Raw genomic sequence first — 14,560 nt, 5'->3', positions numbered from 1 at the left:
ACTATGGTGCCTGGCCAGGGTGGGGGGTTTCAATCAGTGTGCTTCCTTCCCCTAACACTACCATTCTGTTCTGATCCACTTTTACTTCTCATATGGATTATGCAGCAGCCTTCTCACTGACCTTCTGCCTCCAGTCTGAAGATCTGTTTTTCAGAGCCAGATGGATCATTTTGAGCATAGAATAGGTCATATCATGACCCTGCCGAAAACCTTCCTGAAGTTCTCCATCTCAAAATAAAATAAAAAAGTCATGCTGTTCAAGAGCCAAGCATGATCTGGCTCAGTTACCTCTTTGATGTTATCTCCTTCCACTCTCCCCCAAAACTTGTCCCCCATTCATCTTGCTGCAGCCACACCAGCCCCTTTGTTGCTATGTGAATGTTGCTATGTGAATGTATCAGGCACATCCTTGCCTCAGGGCCTTTGCACCTACTGTTCCAGGAGCCTGAAGTTTTCTTCTAGATGCACACATGGCCTCTCCCTCATTAGGGTCTATGCTCAAATGTCACCTAACCAAGTGGCTCTCCTAATCACCTTGAAAACTCCCACACTTCACATAAATACGTCTTCTGTCTTCTTACCCTACTTTTGTTTTCTTCACGTTACTTTTTGCCTCTTTTTTAAACTAATCTGAAAGCCCCTTTAAGGCAGAAACTATCTCTTGCTTTCTGCTACCCCCTGGAGCCCAAATGAATGCAAATGCACAAGAATGTCAGCACCTCATACCTCCAGGGTTTAAAGCCACTGCAAACATTCAATTCAAAAGCATTCACTGAGTTTCATTTTTTGAATACTATGAGAGATATAAAGCTGCGTAAAGAAGTTGTAATCCCAACCTTTTAAAAGATTAATAATTGAGAATAAAGAATAGATCACATTAAACTACTGATTCATCTCAGACTATCATTTAAGAATATGAGTGGCATGAACAACATGTTTTATAGGGTTTCTAAGAAAGAGAGAGCAATATGACCTGGAGTATTCCAGAAAAACGTCATGGTGTTGGTATAGAAGCAGAAAGAAGTTAGTTATGGGCTTAACAGTAGGATCATTGCAAAGTGCATACTCAGTTGCCCTGTCAAGCTCAACTCTTTGAGGCCCCATGGACTGTAACCCGCCAGGCTCCTCTGACCATGGGATTTCCCAGACAAGAATACTGGAGTGGGTTGTCATTTCCTTCTCCAGGGGATCTTCCTGCATCCACTCCAGGGATGAATCTGCATCCCCTGCATCTCTTGCACTGGGAGGGGGGTTCTTTATCACAAAGCCACCTGGAAAGCCCCATGGCATAGAGGCAAGAATAACAATTATTTCTGGGGAGAAGGAAAGAAGACCACCTTGTTGGTATGCAAAGCTCTCAGTGAACAAGAGAAGGCAAACAAGGAAAGAGGGGGTTGAAATTCTGATTGAGGGGTTTCTATGGGCTGTAGGAAACCACTTATGGTTGCTGGATCAGATTACTGAAGGAGTCTTTGGGCCTAGTAAAGAATACAACAATCTCAAAGGCCCTTGCTGAGTCATCTAACTTGGAAGAAAACAAAACAGGACTTTAGGTCCCACCCTGATGCTCCAGGCCAGTTGCATCTATCTGGGACTTGTCACCCCCTGTCCAGAAACCTTCCACCCCTTACACCTGCCCAGAAGACTCATCACCCCCTGTCCGGAAACCTTCCACTCCCTACACCTGCCCAGAAGACTTATCACCCCCTGCCCAACTACAAATGTCATCTCAACTAAAGAATACCCAAAACATCCAGCCTGATTAACGTTTCCCTTATTGCTTCCACAAACCTCCCTATAAATATGGAGCCTCCCTAATCCCTCTTGCCACTCAGCCTGGTCATTAGGCCGACTGTCGCCCCTCCTTGCCTGAATAAAGGTAGCCTACTTCTGTTGAGGTCGTCTTTCCTTTTCGGCCTCGGCCCGAACTATACCTTACAATTACCACCTCATAAAGTTAGATTTTGAGGAAATTGTTTAGAGGGACATTGATAGTTTAGAAGGAGGGAAGGGTGAAAGCTGTGAGGCTAAGAGACCAGAGAGTCAGTCAGCGGCACAGTCAGAATGTGAGGCAATGGGCCTTGGACCAAGGTGATACAGAGGGAAGGAAGAGGAGTCTTTGATGTCAGCTGACTCATTCTCTGCTGGATACAGATCTCTAGAGTTAGGACAGTAGCATGAGTGACTCATACATGTTTAAGTTTCACAGCTGATTGTGATGTGTGCTCCTGACTAAAGACCGTAAGCTAGTCTTAAAACCTCCATTTAGTGATAAAACAACACAGATTCAGATAAGGCAATCTGCTTATGATCATGCAACCTGTCAGGACAAGTCGGAACAAATTCCAGGTCTCTTGACTCTCAGTATGAGCCAATAAATAGTAGAATAGCAAAAGCCAAACTTGCAGAAACTTGACCACTCCACTAAACTAAGAGGTATCGATCACTTTTCCGTTTTTCCATGTAATCTGAAACCATGAAGAATCAGAACATTCATCCATTCACTGATCTTTTATGTGCTTGGCATTGATGTGTCTGCATAAACACAAAGCCAGCCAGTTACAGTGTAATGTCCTAAATCCCCTAGACCAATCTCAGCTGGTACTAGGAATGTCAGTTAGCCTAATCCAGGCCCAGATCTCAGAGGAGGCTTCATGCAGAAATCAGAGGCTCAGCTGAGCTCTGAAGATGAGTGAGAATTGGGTGAAATTTGGGTGAGTTATAGAAGAAAGAACTAGAGAATATTTGAATGGGAGAAAAATGATTCAAGTATAGAAAATCAGGTATGCAAAGATCTCTTTTACCCCACCATTGAATTCAGTGTCTTAAACATTGCACATTTGTTGACAATGATGTAATTTGGGCCCTCATGCAGTTTAGCAGTCTTATCTTTTTCTTCATCAGGGTATACATGCAAAGCATACTTTTCATACATCTGATGGGCTTTCCAGGTGGTGCTGTTGGTAAAGTATCTGCCTGCCAATGCAGGAGATGCAAGAGATGAGGGGTTCAATCCCTGGGTCAGGGAGATCCCCTGGAGAAGGGCATGGCAACCCACTCCAGTATTCTTGCCTGGAAAATTCCATGGATAGAAGAGCCTGGTGGGCTACAGTCCATGGGGTCACAAAAAGTCAGACAAGACTGAGCACACACGCATACATCTGATACACTTTGTTATAGTTAACCTGTTGAAAGAGAGTCATTTTTGTAGGACCATGAGCCCTGGAATACAGGAACCCAGGCTTCCTCATCATTGCATCCCCCCACTCTATCTTGGGTAACATGTAGCACAGAGTGAGTCCTTAATAAACATTTAGGTTTAGACTGTTGCTTTGCACTTTCAGTACTCCTTCGGGGGTACTTGTATTCCTGTGACTTAAATGTTGCTGTATATGACCTTCACCCTGTTCAGAACACATCTGCAAATTTATAATAGATTAAGTTTCACTTTTGCTGTTTGAAAATAAACAGGAAGCTGCACATTTTCTGCAGCAGGGGTCCTTGCCCAAAAGCATTTCTTGGTTCAATAGTCTTCTATTGTTATGAATAGAACATCAATATAATTAACATAAGAATCCCTTAGAGGCCAATTTTAAATGAAACCACATTTAATTGCAGGTAATTCTTTTATTTCCCAAGATGATGCTAACTTTCCAACTGAGTATGTGAAATATGTCAAGTCTCTGAACAGTAAACCCATCTAAAACAAAATGATAGAGTCTGTCAATCCCCAAAAGTATAGAATTATGTTAATTAGTTGGCCAAAACAAAGAGAAAAAGAAAAGTAAATCCAAAGAGTCAAAGTACCCATAAAACAAAACAAAACAGGTTCTGACAATGAGTTCAGAATTTCCTGGTTTCTAAGCAAAATGACATGTGTTCTTTGCAAAGAGTGTTTTGCTAAAAGAAACACCCAAGTGAATACTAATCTTCAATTTCTAGTATTTTGCTAGTAGCCTAAGTAATTTATTTCAATCCTAAAGTCCTCTGTTTCCCAAATCCATGGTGTGAAGAAGTTAAGTGTGCCCAGAACCTCCAAATAGCAGATAATCAGCACATATTGCTATGGACTGAAATGTGTTTCCTTCCCAGGTGGCGCTAGTGGTAAAGAACCTGCCTGCCCAATGCAGGAGATGCAGGTTCATCCCTGGGTCCAGAAGATCACTTGGAGGACGTCATGGCAATCCACTCCAGTATTCTTCCCTGGAGATTCCCATGAACAGAGGAGCCTGGTGGGCTACAGTCCATAGGGTTGCAAAGAGTTGGACACAACTGAAGCAATTGAGCACACACACATACAAATTCATAAATTGAAGCCCTAACTTCCAATATGATTTAATTGGAGACAGAGGCTTTGGGAGACAATTAGATGAGGTTATGAGGGTAGATAGAGCCCCTATGCTGGAGAAGGCAATGGCACCCCACTCCAGTACTCTTGCCTGGAAAATCCCATGGATGGAGGAGCCTGATGGGCTGCAGTCCATGGGGTCGCTAAGAGTCAGACACGACTGAGCGACTTCACTTTCACTTTTCACTTTCATGCATTGGAGAAGGAAATGGCAACCCACTCCAGTGTTCTTGCCTGGAGAATCCCAGGGACAAGGGAGCCTGGTGGGCTACGGTCTATGGCGTCACACAGAGTTGGACACGACTGCAGCGACTTAGCAGCAGCAGAGCCCCTATGACGGAAGTAAGACCCTTCTAGGAAAAGACACCACAACCACTGAGCTTGCTCTTGCATGGCACACAGGTGGCCTTCTGCAAGCCAGAGAGAAAACTCTCACTAGAACCTGGCCATGCTGGCACCCTGATTGTAGACATTCTGGTTTGTACAACTGTGACAAATATTTTCTATTGTTGAAGGTACCCAAACCATTATATTTTATTATGTCAGACTAAGACACTAAGACATGTATGTATTGAATGAAGCGATGAGTGACCATTGATTTGACAATTGTCTAGGCTCTAAATGTGTGATCAGTAACTTTGGCAATCACAAAAGATGAGTGAGATATAGATAGCCATTCCCATCTAATGTTCTAAATGAGCTTCACTTTGTCCACTTAGTGACCTCACCTTTCTCAGTTCCGTGCTTCCCCTGCCACCAAGTCATCTCATGTGTTGTTGTTGTTTAGTCACTCAGTTGTGTCTGACTCTTTTGTGACCCCATGGATTGTAGCCCCCCAGGCTCCTCTGTTCATGGGATTTCCCAGGCAAGAATACTGGAGTGGGTTGCCATTTCCTTCTCCAGGGCATCTTCCCAAACCAGAGATCCAACCGCATTTCCTACATTGGAGGTGGATTCTTTACCACTGAGCCACTGCAGAATCCCCCATCTCATATGTGGTATGGGCCATATTTGCAACATGCACAGCAAAACGTGACACACCTTTTAGGTGGTCATTATATGGAAAAGACCTTCTCTTATAGAGCCATCTTGGAGTTGTTTCTTCAGTTCAGTTCAGTTCAGTCACTCAGTCGTGTCTGACTCTTTGCGACCCCATGAACCGCAGCATGCCAGGTGTCCCTGTCCATCACCAACTCTTCTTAGTATGTCACAAATATAAATACAAGACAGTGGCTGAATTTATTTTTTTTTTCTTTATGAGATCTCTACATTGCATCCCCTGGAAATATAGTTTTATGTATAGAGTACAGATATTTTAGAAGTCAGAATAACATATATTTTTGAGTATATCTTTGGATCAAGAACTGCTCAGGTATAGATAATTTAGATTTAAGAGCCTAGTTGTGCTAGTTTAACATAATAGCAATTTTAGGAAGATAAATGATTACGTTCTTCCTTGTCCTTGATAACTAACATGAAACATTTACAATAAGTGTGATATAGCAAGTTTTAACCTTTATTCCAGTCTCTATTTGTTTCTTTATCACAAAATTCAGAGTAAAACCAAAACAAAATAGAACAAAACCCAAACAAATACACATATACACAAATATTCAATAAAATGAAAACAAATACTTAGATTCTCATCACTTCAATATTTCTAACACACACCACTTCATTTAGGGTAATGCCTTTTGGTGGACATTTCTGGCAATAGGAGCTTGAGAGAAAGAAAACAAAAATACCACCTTTCATCTCCAATCTTGTCCTAATTAAACACTGTTAGGAGCTTTACCTTAACCTATAAATTTTCTCCTCAGATATAGAAGGCTGTTGCAAAACTGTTTGCTTCTGTTCTCATTCCCTAATGACACCATTTGTATTTCCTGGAGAGAACATTATTGAAATATTCTCCAGTAAGAAGGGTTATTAATATCTTCACTCTCTTCTTCCCAGCTGGGTCTCAATGAATGAACATCTCTGGTGGGGAACCTTTCTTCTTGTAGCCATATAAGTGTTGAGAATTTCTGATGTATAAGAACTTTTTTTATTAATACCTACTTCAAATGTTATCTTCCTTATCTTCAGGCCATTTCCTTGTCTACATGGAGATTTAGAATAATTTTCTTCTTCCATTACATTTTGTTCCTTGAAGGTAATTTTATAATCAGAGTGCATGTTCCTCTCTCTTTCTGAGGCTTCCTTGTTTCAGGCAAAAATATATTAAGTCTCTCTAGTCTAATTCCCTGAATCTTGTGTTATGCCACTTGTCTCTTGTATATACTCAGCATGGAGATAAGAAAGGAGTATTATGTTAAGTTGGGAACCCAAGGATAAAAACCAAGATAATTAGTTTTCCTCATCCTATCCTGTATCCAATTTCTAAAAGTCTTTTAATGTATGAATACGGATTTAGAAATTTAGAAATCTAGATGATACAATAAATACTTTAAAAAATAGACCATTAAAATATTATGTATGTAACTTAACCTTCCTATAAAAGTAACAAAATCACTACATTTGACTTGCTGTCATTATAAATGTTTATTTGCCCTATTACATGGTATTACAGAGCCTGTAAATCCAAGTCTTGTGTTACCCAAGACAGATTTTCCATTTTAACATTTTTTATTTTACTACTTGTACTTTTATTTACTCTTCAAAGGCTACATCTGTTTTTATAATACCATCCCATTTTGATTTGAAATTTTCACATTTAATCTTCTACCTCTTGCAAGTATATTTAATGTGGATTCATAAAAATTCAATTAGCATATTATTATTAAAGAGGAAAGATGAAGCAAAAAATCAAATTTTAATATGTCAGTTCAGATTACAGACTTTGTAAAAGTACATTCTCAGGCTAGAAGAATTCTTAAATGTGATTTAATTATTTACTCATTTTCAGTGATCCATAAGCTTGGTTTTCCTTGTTGTCTAACACATTGGATTTTTCCAAAAATTATGTGTGCCCAGAAAGACGTTTTTTGGTAAATACAGACAATATTTTTTTAATTGCATGGTAGAGTATTTAAAATAATTTTGAAAATGAAAAATAAGAATCACTCTACCTGATATCAAGTCCTACCATATACCTACAATAATCATGACAGTATACCATCAGAATAGGAATAGACACACAGATCAATGGAACAAAATAGAGAACCTAGGAATCAAGCCAACAAATCCACAGAACTGATTTTTGAAAAGGGTACAAAAGCAATTCAATAGAGCAATTAAATATCCATGGACAAGAAAAGAAAAGAAAAAAAAGACTCTCAACCTAAAACTCACCGCTTATGCCAAAATTAACTTAAAATGAGCATAGACTTAAATGTAAAATATAAAGCTATGTAACTTTAGAAAAAAATTTAAAACATAAGGAAAAATCTTTGAGACCTAGAGCTGATATAGAGTTTTCAGTGCTGTGCTTAGTCATGTCTGAGTCTTTGCGACTCCATGGACTGTAGCCTACCAGGCTCCTCTGTCCATGGGATTCTCCAGCCAAGAATACTGGAGTGGATTGCCATGCCCTCCTCCAGGAGATCTTCCCAGCCCAGGGATTGAACCCAGGTCTCCTGCATTACAGGCGGATTCTTTACTGTCTAAGCCACCAGGGAAGACCAAGAATACTAGAGTGGGTTCAGTTCAGTTCAGTCACTCAGTCATGTCCGATTCTTTGCAACCCCATCGACTGTAGCACGCCAGGCCTGCCTGTCCATCACCAACTCCTGGAGTTTACCCAAACTCATGTCCATTGAATCAGTGATGCCAGCCAACCGTCTCATCCTCTGTCATCCCCTTCTCCTCCTGCCCGCAATCTTTCCCAGCATCAGGGTCTTTTCAAATGAGTCAGCTCTTTGCATCACATGGCCAAAGTATTGGAGTTCAGCTTTAACATCAGTCCTTCCAATGAACACTCAGGACTGATCTCCTTTAGGACTGGTTGGATGTCCTTGCAGTCCAAGGGACTCTCAAGAGTCTTCTCCAACACCAACAGTTCAAAAGCATCAATTTGTCAGTGCTCAGCTTTCTTTATAGTCCAACTCTCACATCCATGTATGACCACTGTAAAAACCATAGCCTTGACTAGACGGACCTTTGTTGGCCGAGTAATGTCTCTGCTTTTTAATCTATTGTCTAGGTTGGTCATAACTTTCCTTCCAAGGAGTAAACATCTTTTAATAGCCTATCCCTTCTCCAGGGCTCTTCCCCAACCCAGGAATCAAACCGGGGCTCCTGCATTGCAGACGGATTCTTTACCTGCTGAGCTAGTAGTTCATAGACTTGACTGCAGATAGATGATTCATAAAAAGAAACATCAACAGATTAAAGGTCATCAATAGAAAGCTACAAAGTGAGAGGAAATATTTGCAAACTATATAGCCAGCAGAAGACTATTATCTAGAATATATAAAGAACTCTCAAAATTTCACAATCGAAAAATCCAACAATTCAATGAGAAAATGAGATAAAGACACAAAGAGCCGTTTCACCTGAGCAGGTATACAGATAACAAATGAGCACATTAAAAAATATTCAATACCCAAGATAGGGTGGGGAACATGTATATACCTACAGCTGATTCATGTTGATGAATGGCAGAAACCAACTCAATGATGTAAAGCAATCATCCTCCAATTAAAAATAAATTAAAAACAAGAATAAAATATTAAATTCCATTAGGCAAATGGAAATTACAATCCCTATAAGCTATCAGAATGACTAAAATTTAAAACAGAGACAACACTAAAGGCTGATGAGGATGCAGAGAAACTGGATGACTTATATATTGCTGATGAGAATGTAAAATGGTAGTGTCCTTCTGGAAAAGTTTGGCAATTTCTTTTAAAACCATGCAAATACCATATAACTCAGTGATTGTTCCTGGGAATTCATCTCAGAGAGTTGAAAACTTATGTTCACATACACAGCAGCCTTTTTTGTAACAGCCAAGACGAGGAACTACCCAGACGGTCTTTAACAGTTAAACAAACTGTGGAACATGTATACCATGGAAATACTTACCACTCAACAGTGAAAAGAAACGAACTATTGATACATTTGACCACCTGGATGAGTATCCAGGGAGTTATGCTGGGTGAAAAAAAAGGCCAATTCCAAAAGGCTACCTACTTTACAATTCCATTTATATAAAATTCTCGAAATGGCAAAATTCTAGAAAAGGAGAATGGATTAATGGTTGCCAGATGTTAAGGAGAAAGTTTGTGGGAGAAAAGCGGGTAACATGAGGGATCTTTACAGTGATGGGAATGTACTGAATCTTGCCTGTATCAGTGTCAAAATCCTGGTTGTGATGTTGTTACTTGAGTTTTGCAAGACGTTGTCTTTGGGGAGGAAATGGGGAACAGGCACGCAGTAAGTCCCTATTATTTCTTACAACTACAGGTGAGTCTACAGTTATCTCAAAATTAAAAGTTTAATTTTAAAAAGAAGTTGTGTTTGTCAGTAAATGGTAAATATAAATTCAATGAAATGAGAATGACACTTGTATAGATGTTTACTCTCCTTCCTTTGGTGTTTCTCTGTAAGGTTTGCGAGGAGCGATAGCCTTTGCCTTAGCTATTCGGAACACAGAATCTCAGCCGAAGCAAATGATGTTTACCACCACGCTGCTCCTCGTGTTCTTCACAGTCTGGATATTCGGAGGAGGAACAACTCCCATGCTGACTTGGCTTCAGATCAGGTGGGTGACGCTGCTTAACAAAGGAAATGACTATGAGGTATGATTGTGCTGTTCCGTTTCAGATGTTGCTGACTGGCCAAGAGTACAGTGGCCTGTGTGTGCATTTACTTTCCCTGGGGTCAAGTCAACCTTCAATGACAAGGTGAAACAATATGACTGATCACCAACAGAACTGACTTTACCAAGAGCTAGAAATCTCAGGATGATGTCTGTTCACAGTCTACCGTCCCTAGAAGTGACTGTCTTTATCTATGAGTTCTTCCATTCAACCAGATTTATTGAATATGATGTGATATGCTGTGGAGTTGACAAAAATGAGTAAGACACCAGTCTTGTCTTCAAGATACTTATGATAAAATGCAATTTATACAGAAAAGGCTGTGATACGAAGGAAAAAATGTTTTGTTTTTAATTCCTATAGCACTTAGGATAGAATTGAGGACACAGGAAATGCTCAAGTGTGTTTGATTATTCAGCCATATGTTTAGCCAGAGGGATGCTATAAACACAGATTAGACAACTTCTCAAAGGAAAATGGGGTCAAGGCTTCAGTCAGGGGCCGTTCAATAAGCAGTGCTTGGAAGATGATTGCTATGAACCCGAAAGATGCAGGTAGTAGACGATATGATGAAAAATGAATAGCTTGTGGCAACTGCGTAAAGGGACAAATCTGTTGTAAAATGCTCTTGTCTTTATTTAAGTGTTTCTTTGACCTGGATCCTCATTTTCACATGCCAGAATGTAACAGTGCTTTACGTAAATCACATTTTATTTCCCAAAGTCATACACCTTGATGATCCTGCAGCCCCTCCCTGGTCCCCCCTATTCTCTGTGAGGCAAATCCATACCCATCACATCCGACAGGATAAGATTCGTCTGACTGGGAAGGGGCTTCCAAGAAGATTATTTTCAGACCAAGGACTCTGTTATTCCAGCACCAGTGTAGTGCCTGGCACATAGAAGAATTGAATAAATAATTGGTACATGAAAAATTAGCTGGATATAATAAACACACATATATTTCTTTTGTTAAGCCTTTACTAACAGATTTCTACCCACTTGACAAATAGATGCAAGAGCAGGACTAACGAGTTTAGGATAAAAAGCTTATCTTTAAATTGGACCAAGTGGCTATGTGTAAGCCAAATTCAAGGGGAAAAGGGCCTTTTAAAGTATTGTGAATATTGCTAAACACTTAAAAGCGCTTTGACCAAAGGTTGAAATGGAGAGTGTTTTGAAATGCTTGTTGAACTATTTTCTAACCATGTAAATGTGACCTGCAATTTCTTTCACAGTGGTAGCTACTTGTAGGCTCCTCTGGATGAGCACAAATATTGCATTAAACACTATAGTGTCGGCTCCTCTGTAAACTGATAGTAAGATAATAGTGTGTTCAGGTTTCTGGAAAATAAATTCAGTAGGTGGATCCATGCATGGAAAAATTAGGACTTGGAAAGCAGAAGTTAGAGGATACCAATCCCCACAAGAGAAATATATTGAATGCTCTATCAGGTAAATTAGAATATTCAGAACATAAAGTGGTGCTGGCAACATTTTCTTTAAAGTAATTCAAATATAACTTACTTTCTATTATTGTGTTTCTTTACCCTGAAGGATTTGTCCCCAAAGCAATAACGTGTTTTACCCTAAAATATTTACCGAATTCTCCTATGCACGCGTGCATGCTGAGTTCCTTCCGTTGTGTTCCACTCTTTGCAATGCTGTGGACTGTAGCCCACCAGGCTCCTCTGTCTGTGGGATTATCAGGCAAGAATACTGGGGTGGGTTGCCATGCCCTCCTCCAGGGGATCTTCTAGAACCCACATCTCTTACATCTCCGGCATTGACAGGCAGGTTCTTTACCACTTTTTTGAAAGGCATCCATTGGCTTCAGATAGATGTCATAGCTTATGCAGTCTCTTAACAACTGGACCAGCAGGGAGAAGGTAATATTAAATGGGGCCTTAGCCGAGTTAGAAGGTTTATCAAGTTATAGTACAGTGCCTAATAGAGAAAGATAGTAACATTAACTGTAGCATCCACAGTAGGAGTCCTGGAGGTCATCTTAGCCCAGTGTGTTATGGCCTGCTGAGAGGCACAGTATGGAGTTGCCAGGTCATGGAAATGCCCCAGTGAGAACTAGCTCCAAATGGCCCACAAATTCAATGCCAGACCTATCCACCAGCCAGAAGGGAAGAAGAGTAAAAGTTAAAACCATAAGCTTTCAAACTCAAATGAACATCAGAACCACCTCGAGGGCTCATTAAACTCCAGATTGCTGGCCCCAGCCTCAGAGTTTCTGATCCAGTAGGTCTGGTTCAGGGCCTAAGAATTTGTATTTTAACCACACTCCAGGCAATGCTGATATGGCTGGTTCTGAGACTACATTTTGAGAACCACTGGTTTAGACTTATAACCCCACGTGGAAATGGGGCTACCTTGAGGAGAGAAATTCATTGTGCATTGATCAAGAAGGAAATAGAACATACTAGAATAAACATAAAATAATAAGACCATAAGTTAGTGTGTGTTCAGGCACAAGCACAACACACATTTGGTTTGACCATGTAATAGCGGTACTATCGTATGCTCTACTTCCATCATGGTTTATAATGCTATCAAAGAAATCCTCAATTTCATTATAGCTTTTAAATGTAGTTGTCCATCATTTACACTGTATGTAGGGAGACTTTGCTTGTTTACAGAGAAACATCTCATTAACCATCTTTGATGTCAGATGCTTTCCATGAAATGCCAGAATGTTAGCAAACTGGGGCTTCAATCAAATGACACATAAAGGGGAACCCAAAGGGCAGGTATGCAAACATGACATAGAACGAACTCAAACGTCCTCACTTGGCTATGATTTATTTATACACTTTGCCTTCCCTCTCATATATATTTTACATTCAACTTTTTTTCTTTTTAATTATTAGGTATGTACTTGAGGATTTTTTTTTGTCCCTATAAATCTGTCATTCAGCTGCAAACTATCACAGTAAGATGCAGTTTTATGTAAGGTAAAAATTGGTAACATTAATATGAATTGCACTTTGATAGAAATAACTTGAAATGGCAATGACTTAAGCTTAGAGAAACTCTATGTAAAGAATGATCTTTACATATGAAACAAATTCTCCATTGGCTAAGTCTTATCATGGGACTTCCCCGGTAGCTCAGATGGTAAAGAATCTGCCTGCAATACAGGAGACCAGGGTTTGATTTCTGGGACAGGAAGATCCCCTGCAGAAGGATATGGCTACCCACTCCAGTATTCTTGCCTGGAGAGTTACACGGACAGAGTTTTATTAATAATAACAAAATACTTTTAATGCAGCATTTTAATGCATTTAACACAGAGACCTTTGCTTCTTAAAATTCTAGAGAAAAAGATTCCTCCAGTATTATTTTGGAGGTTTTCGTGTAAAAGCAAGCAGAATGGTCTCTTGATTAGAATCCAGGTCTCCTCCCTTCTGTTAAATACATTAATCCTGGTGCTTAGGAAAACTCAGCTCTCAGTAGCCAAGGACTAGCTCTGCTGTTAGCCAGGAAATAAGAGATCAAAGGTGTCAGGTTTTGCCCTACAAGGCCAGTAAACAGTATTATCCACCAAAGAATCACACATGTTTACAAAGAAAGTTCAGAGATCAACAGAGTAAAACTTTCTGGCAGTGAAACTCCAGTACTTTGGCCACCTCATGCGAAGAGTTGACTCATTGGAAAAGAGTCTGATGCTGGGAGGGATTGGGAGCAGGAGGAGAAGGGGACGACAGAGGATGAGATGGCTGGATGGCATCACTGACTCGATGGACATGAGTTTGAGTGAACTCCGGGAGTTGGTGATGGACAGGGAGGCCTGACGTGCTGCAATTCATGTGGTCACAAACAGTCGGACACAACTGAGCAACTGAACTGAACTGAACTGAACCCTACTTAGTTAAGAGTAGGGTGTCACATGGAGTTAATGGAATGAGAGCCCATTTGTTGTTCAGTCGCTCAATCATGAATGACACCATGGACTGCAGCATGCCAGGCTTCCCTGTCCTTTACCATCTCCTGGAGCTTGCTCAATCTCACGTCCATTGAGTTCATGATGTAAGCAAACAATCTCATCCTCAGTCATCCCCTTCTCCTCTTGCCCTCGGTCCTTCTTAGCATCAGGATCTTTTCCAGTCAGTTGGCTCTTAGCATCAGGTGGCCAAAGTATTGGAGCTTCAGCTTCAGCATCAGTCCTTCTAGTGAATATTCAGGGTTGATTTCCTTTAGGACGGACTGGTTGGACCTCCTTGTAGTCCAAGGGACTCTCAAGAGTCTTCTCCAACACCACAGTTCAAAAGCATCAGTTCTTTGGTGCTCATCCTTCTTCATGGTCCAACTCTCATATCCATACATGACTACTGGAAAAACCATAGCTTTGACTATACAGACTTTGCTGGCAAAGTAATGTCTCCTTTTTAATATATTGTCTAGATTTGTCATAGCTTTTCTTCCAAAGAGGAAGCATC

The 14,560-nt window shown here is 40.3% G+C and overlaps 1 protein-coding gene across 4 annotated transcripts in view; it reads left to right on the top strand.

The window, feature by feature from the left end:
• Nucleotides 1-14,560, top strand: part of SLC9A9 (solute carrier family 9 member A9) — a 660,343-nt gene that overhangs the window by 430,625 nt on the left and 215,158 nt on the right. For all 4 annotated transcript variants that reach the window (XR_015158063.1, XM_086385315.1, XM_086385488.1 and 1 more), the window contains exon 12: nucleotides 9,902-10,055. Coding sequence is in view for 3 of the 4 variants with exons in the window: in XM_086385315.1 (XP_086241441.1) it covers nucleotides 9,902-10,055 (154 nt within the window). In the remaining variant the exon portion in view is untranslated. The remainder of the gene's footprint in view (nucleotides 1-9,901; nucleotides 10,056-14,560) is intronic.

Source organism: Bos grunniens, chromosome 1 (assembly GCF_055505025.1).
Source record: "Bos grunniens cultivar Pamir isolate PY7600 chromosome 1, Bosgru_T2T1.0, whole genome shotgun sequence".
In the NCBI taxonomy this organism is placed as follows: domain Eukaryota; kingdom Metazoa; phylum Chordata; class Mammalia; order Artiodactyla; family Bovidae; genus Bos; species Bos grunniens.
This window is presented reverse-complemented; position numbering and strand designations above follow the sequence as displayed.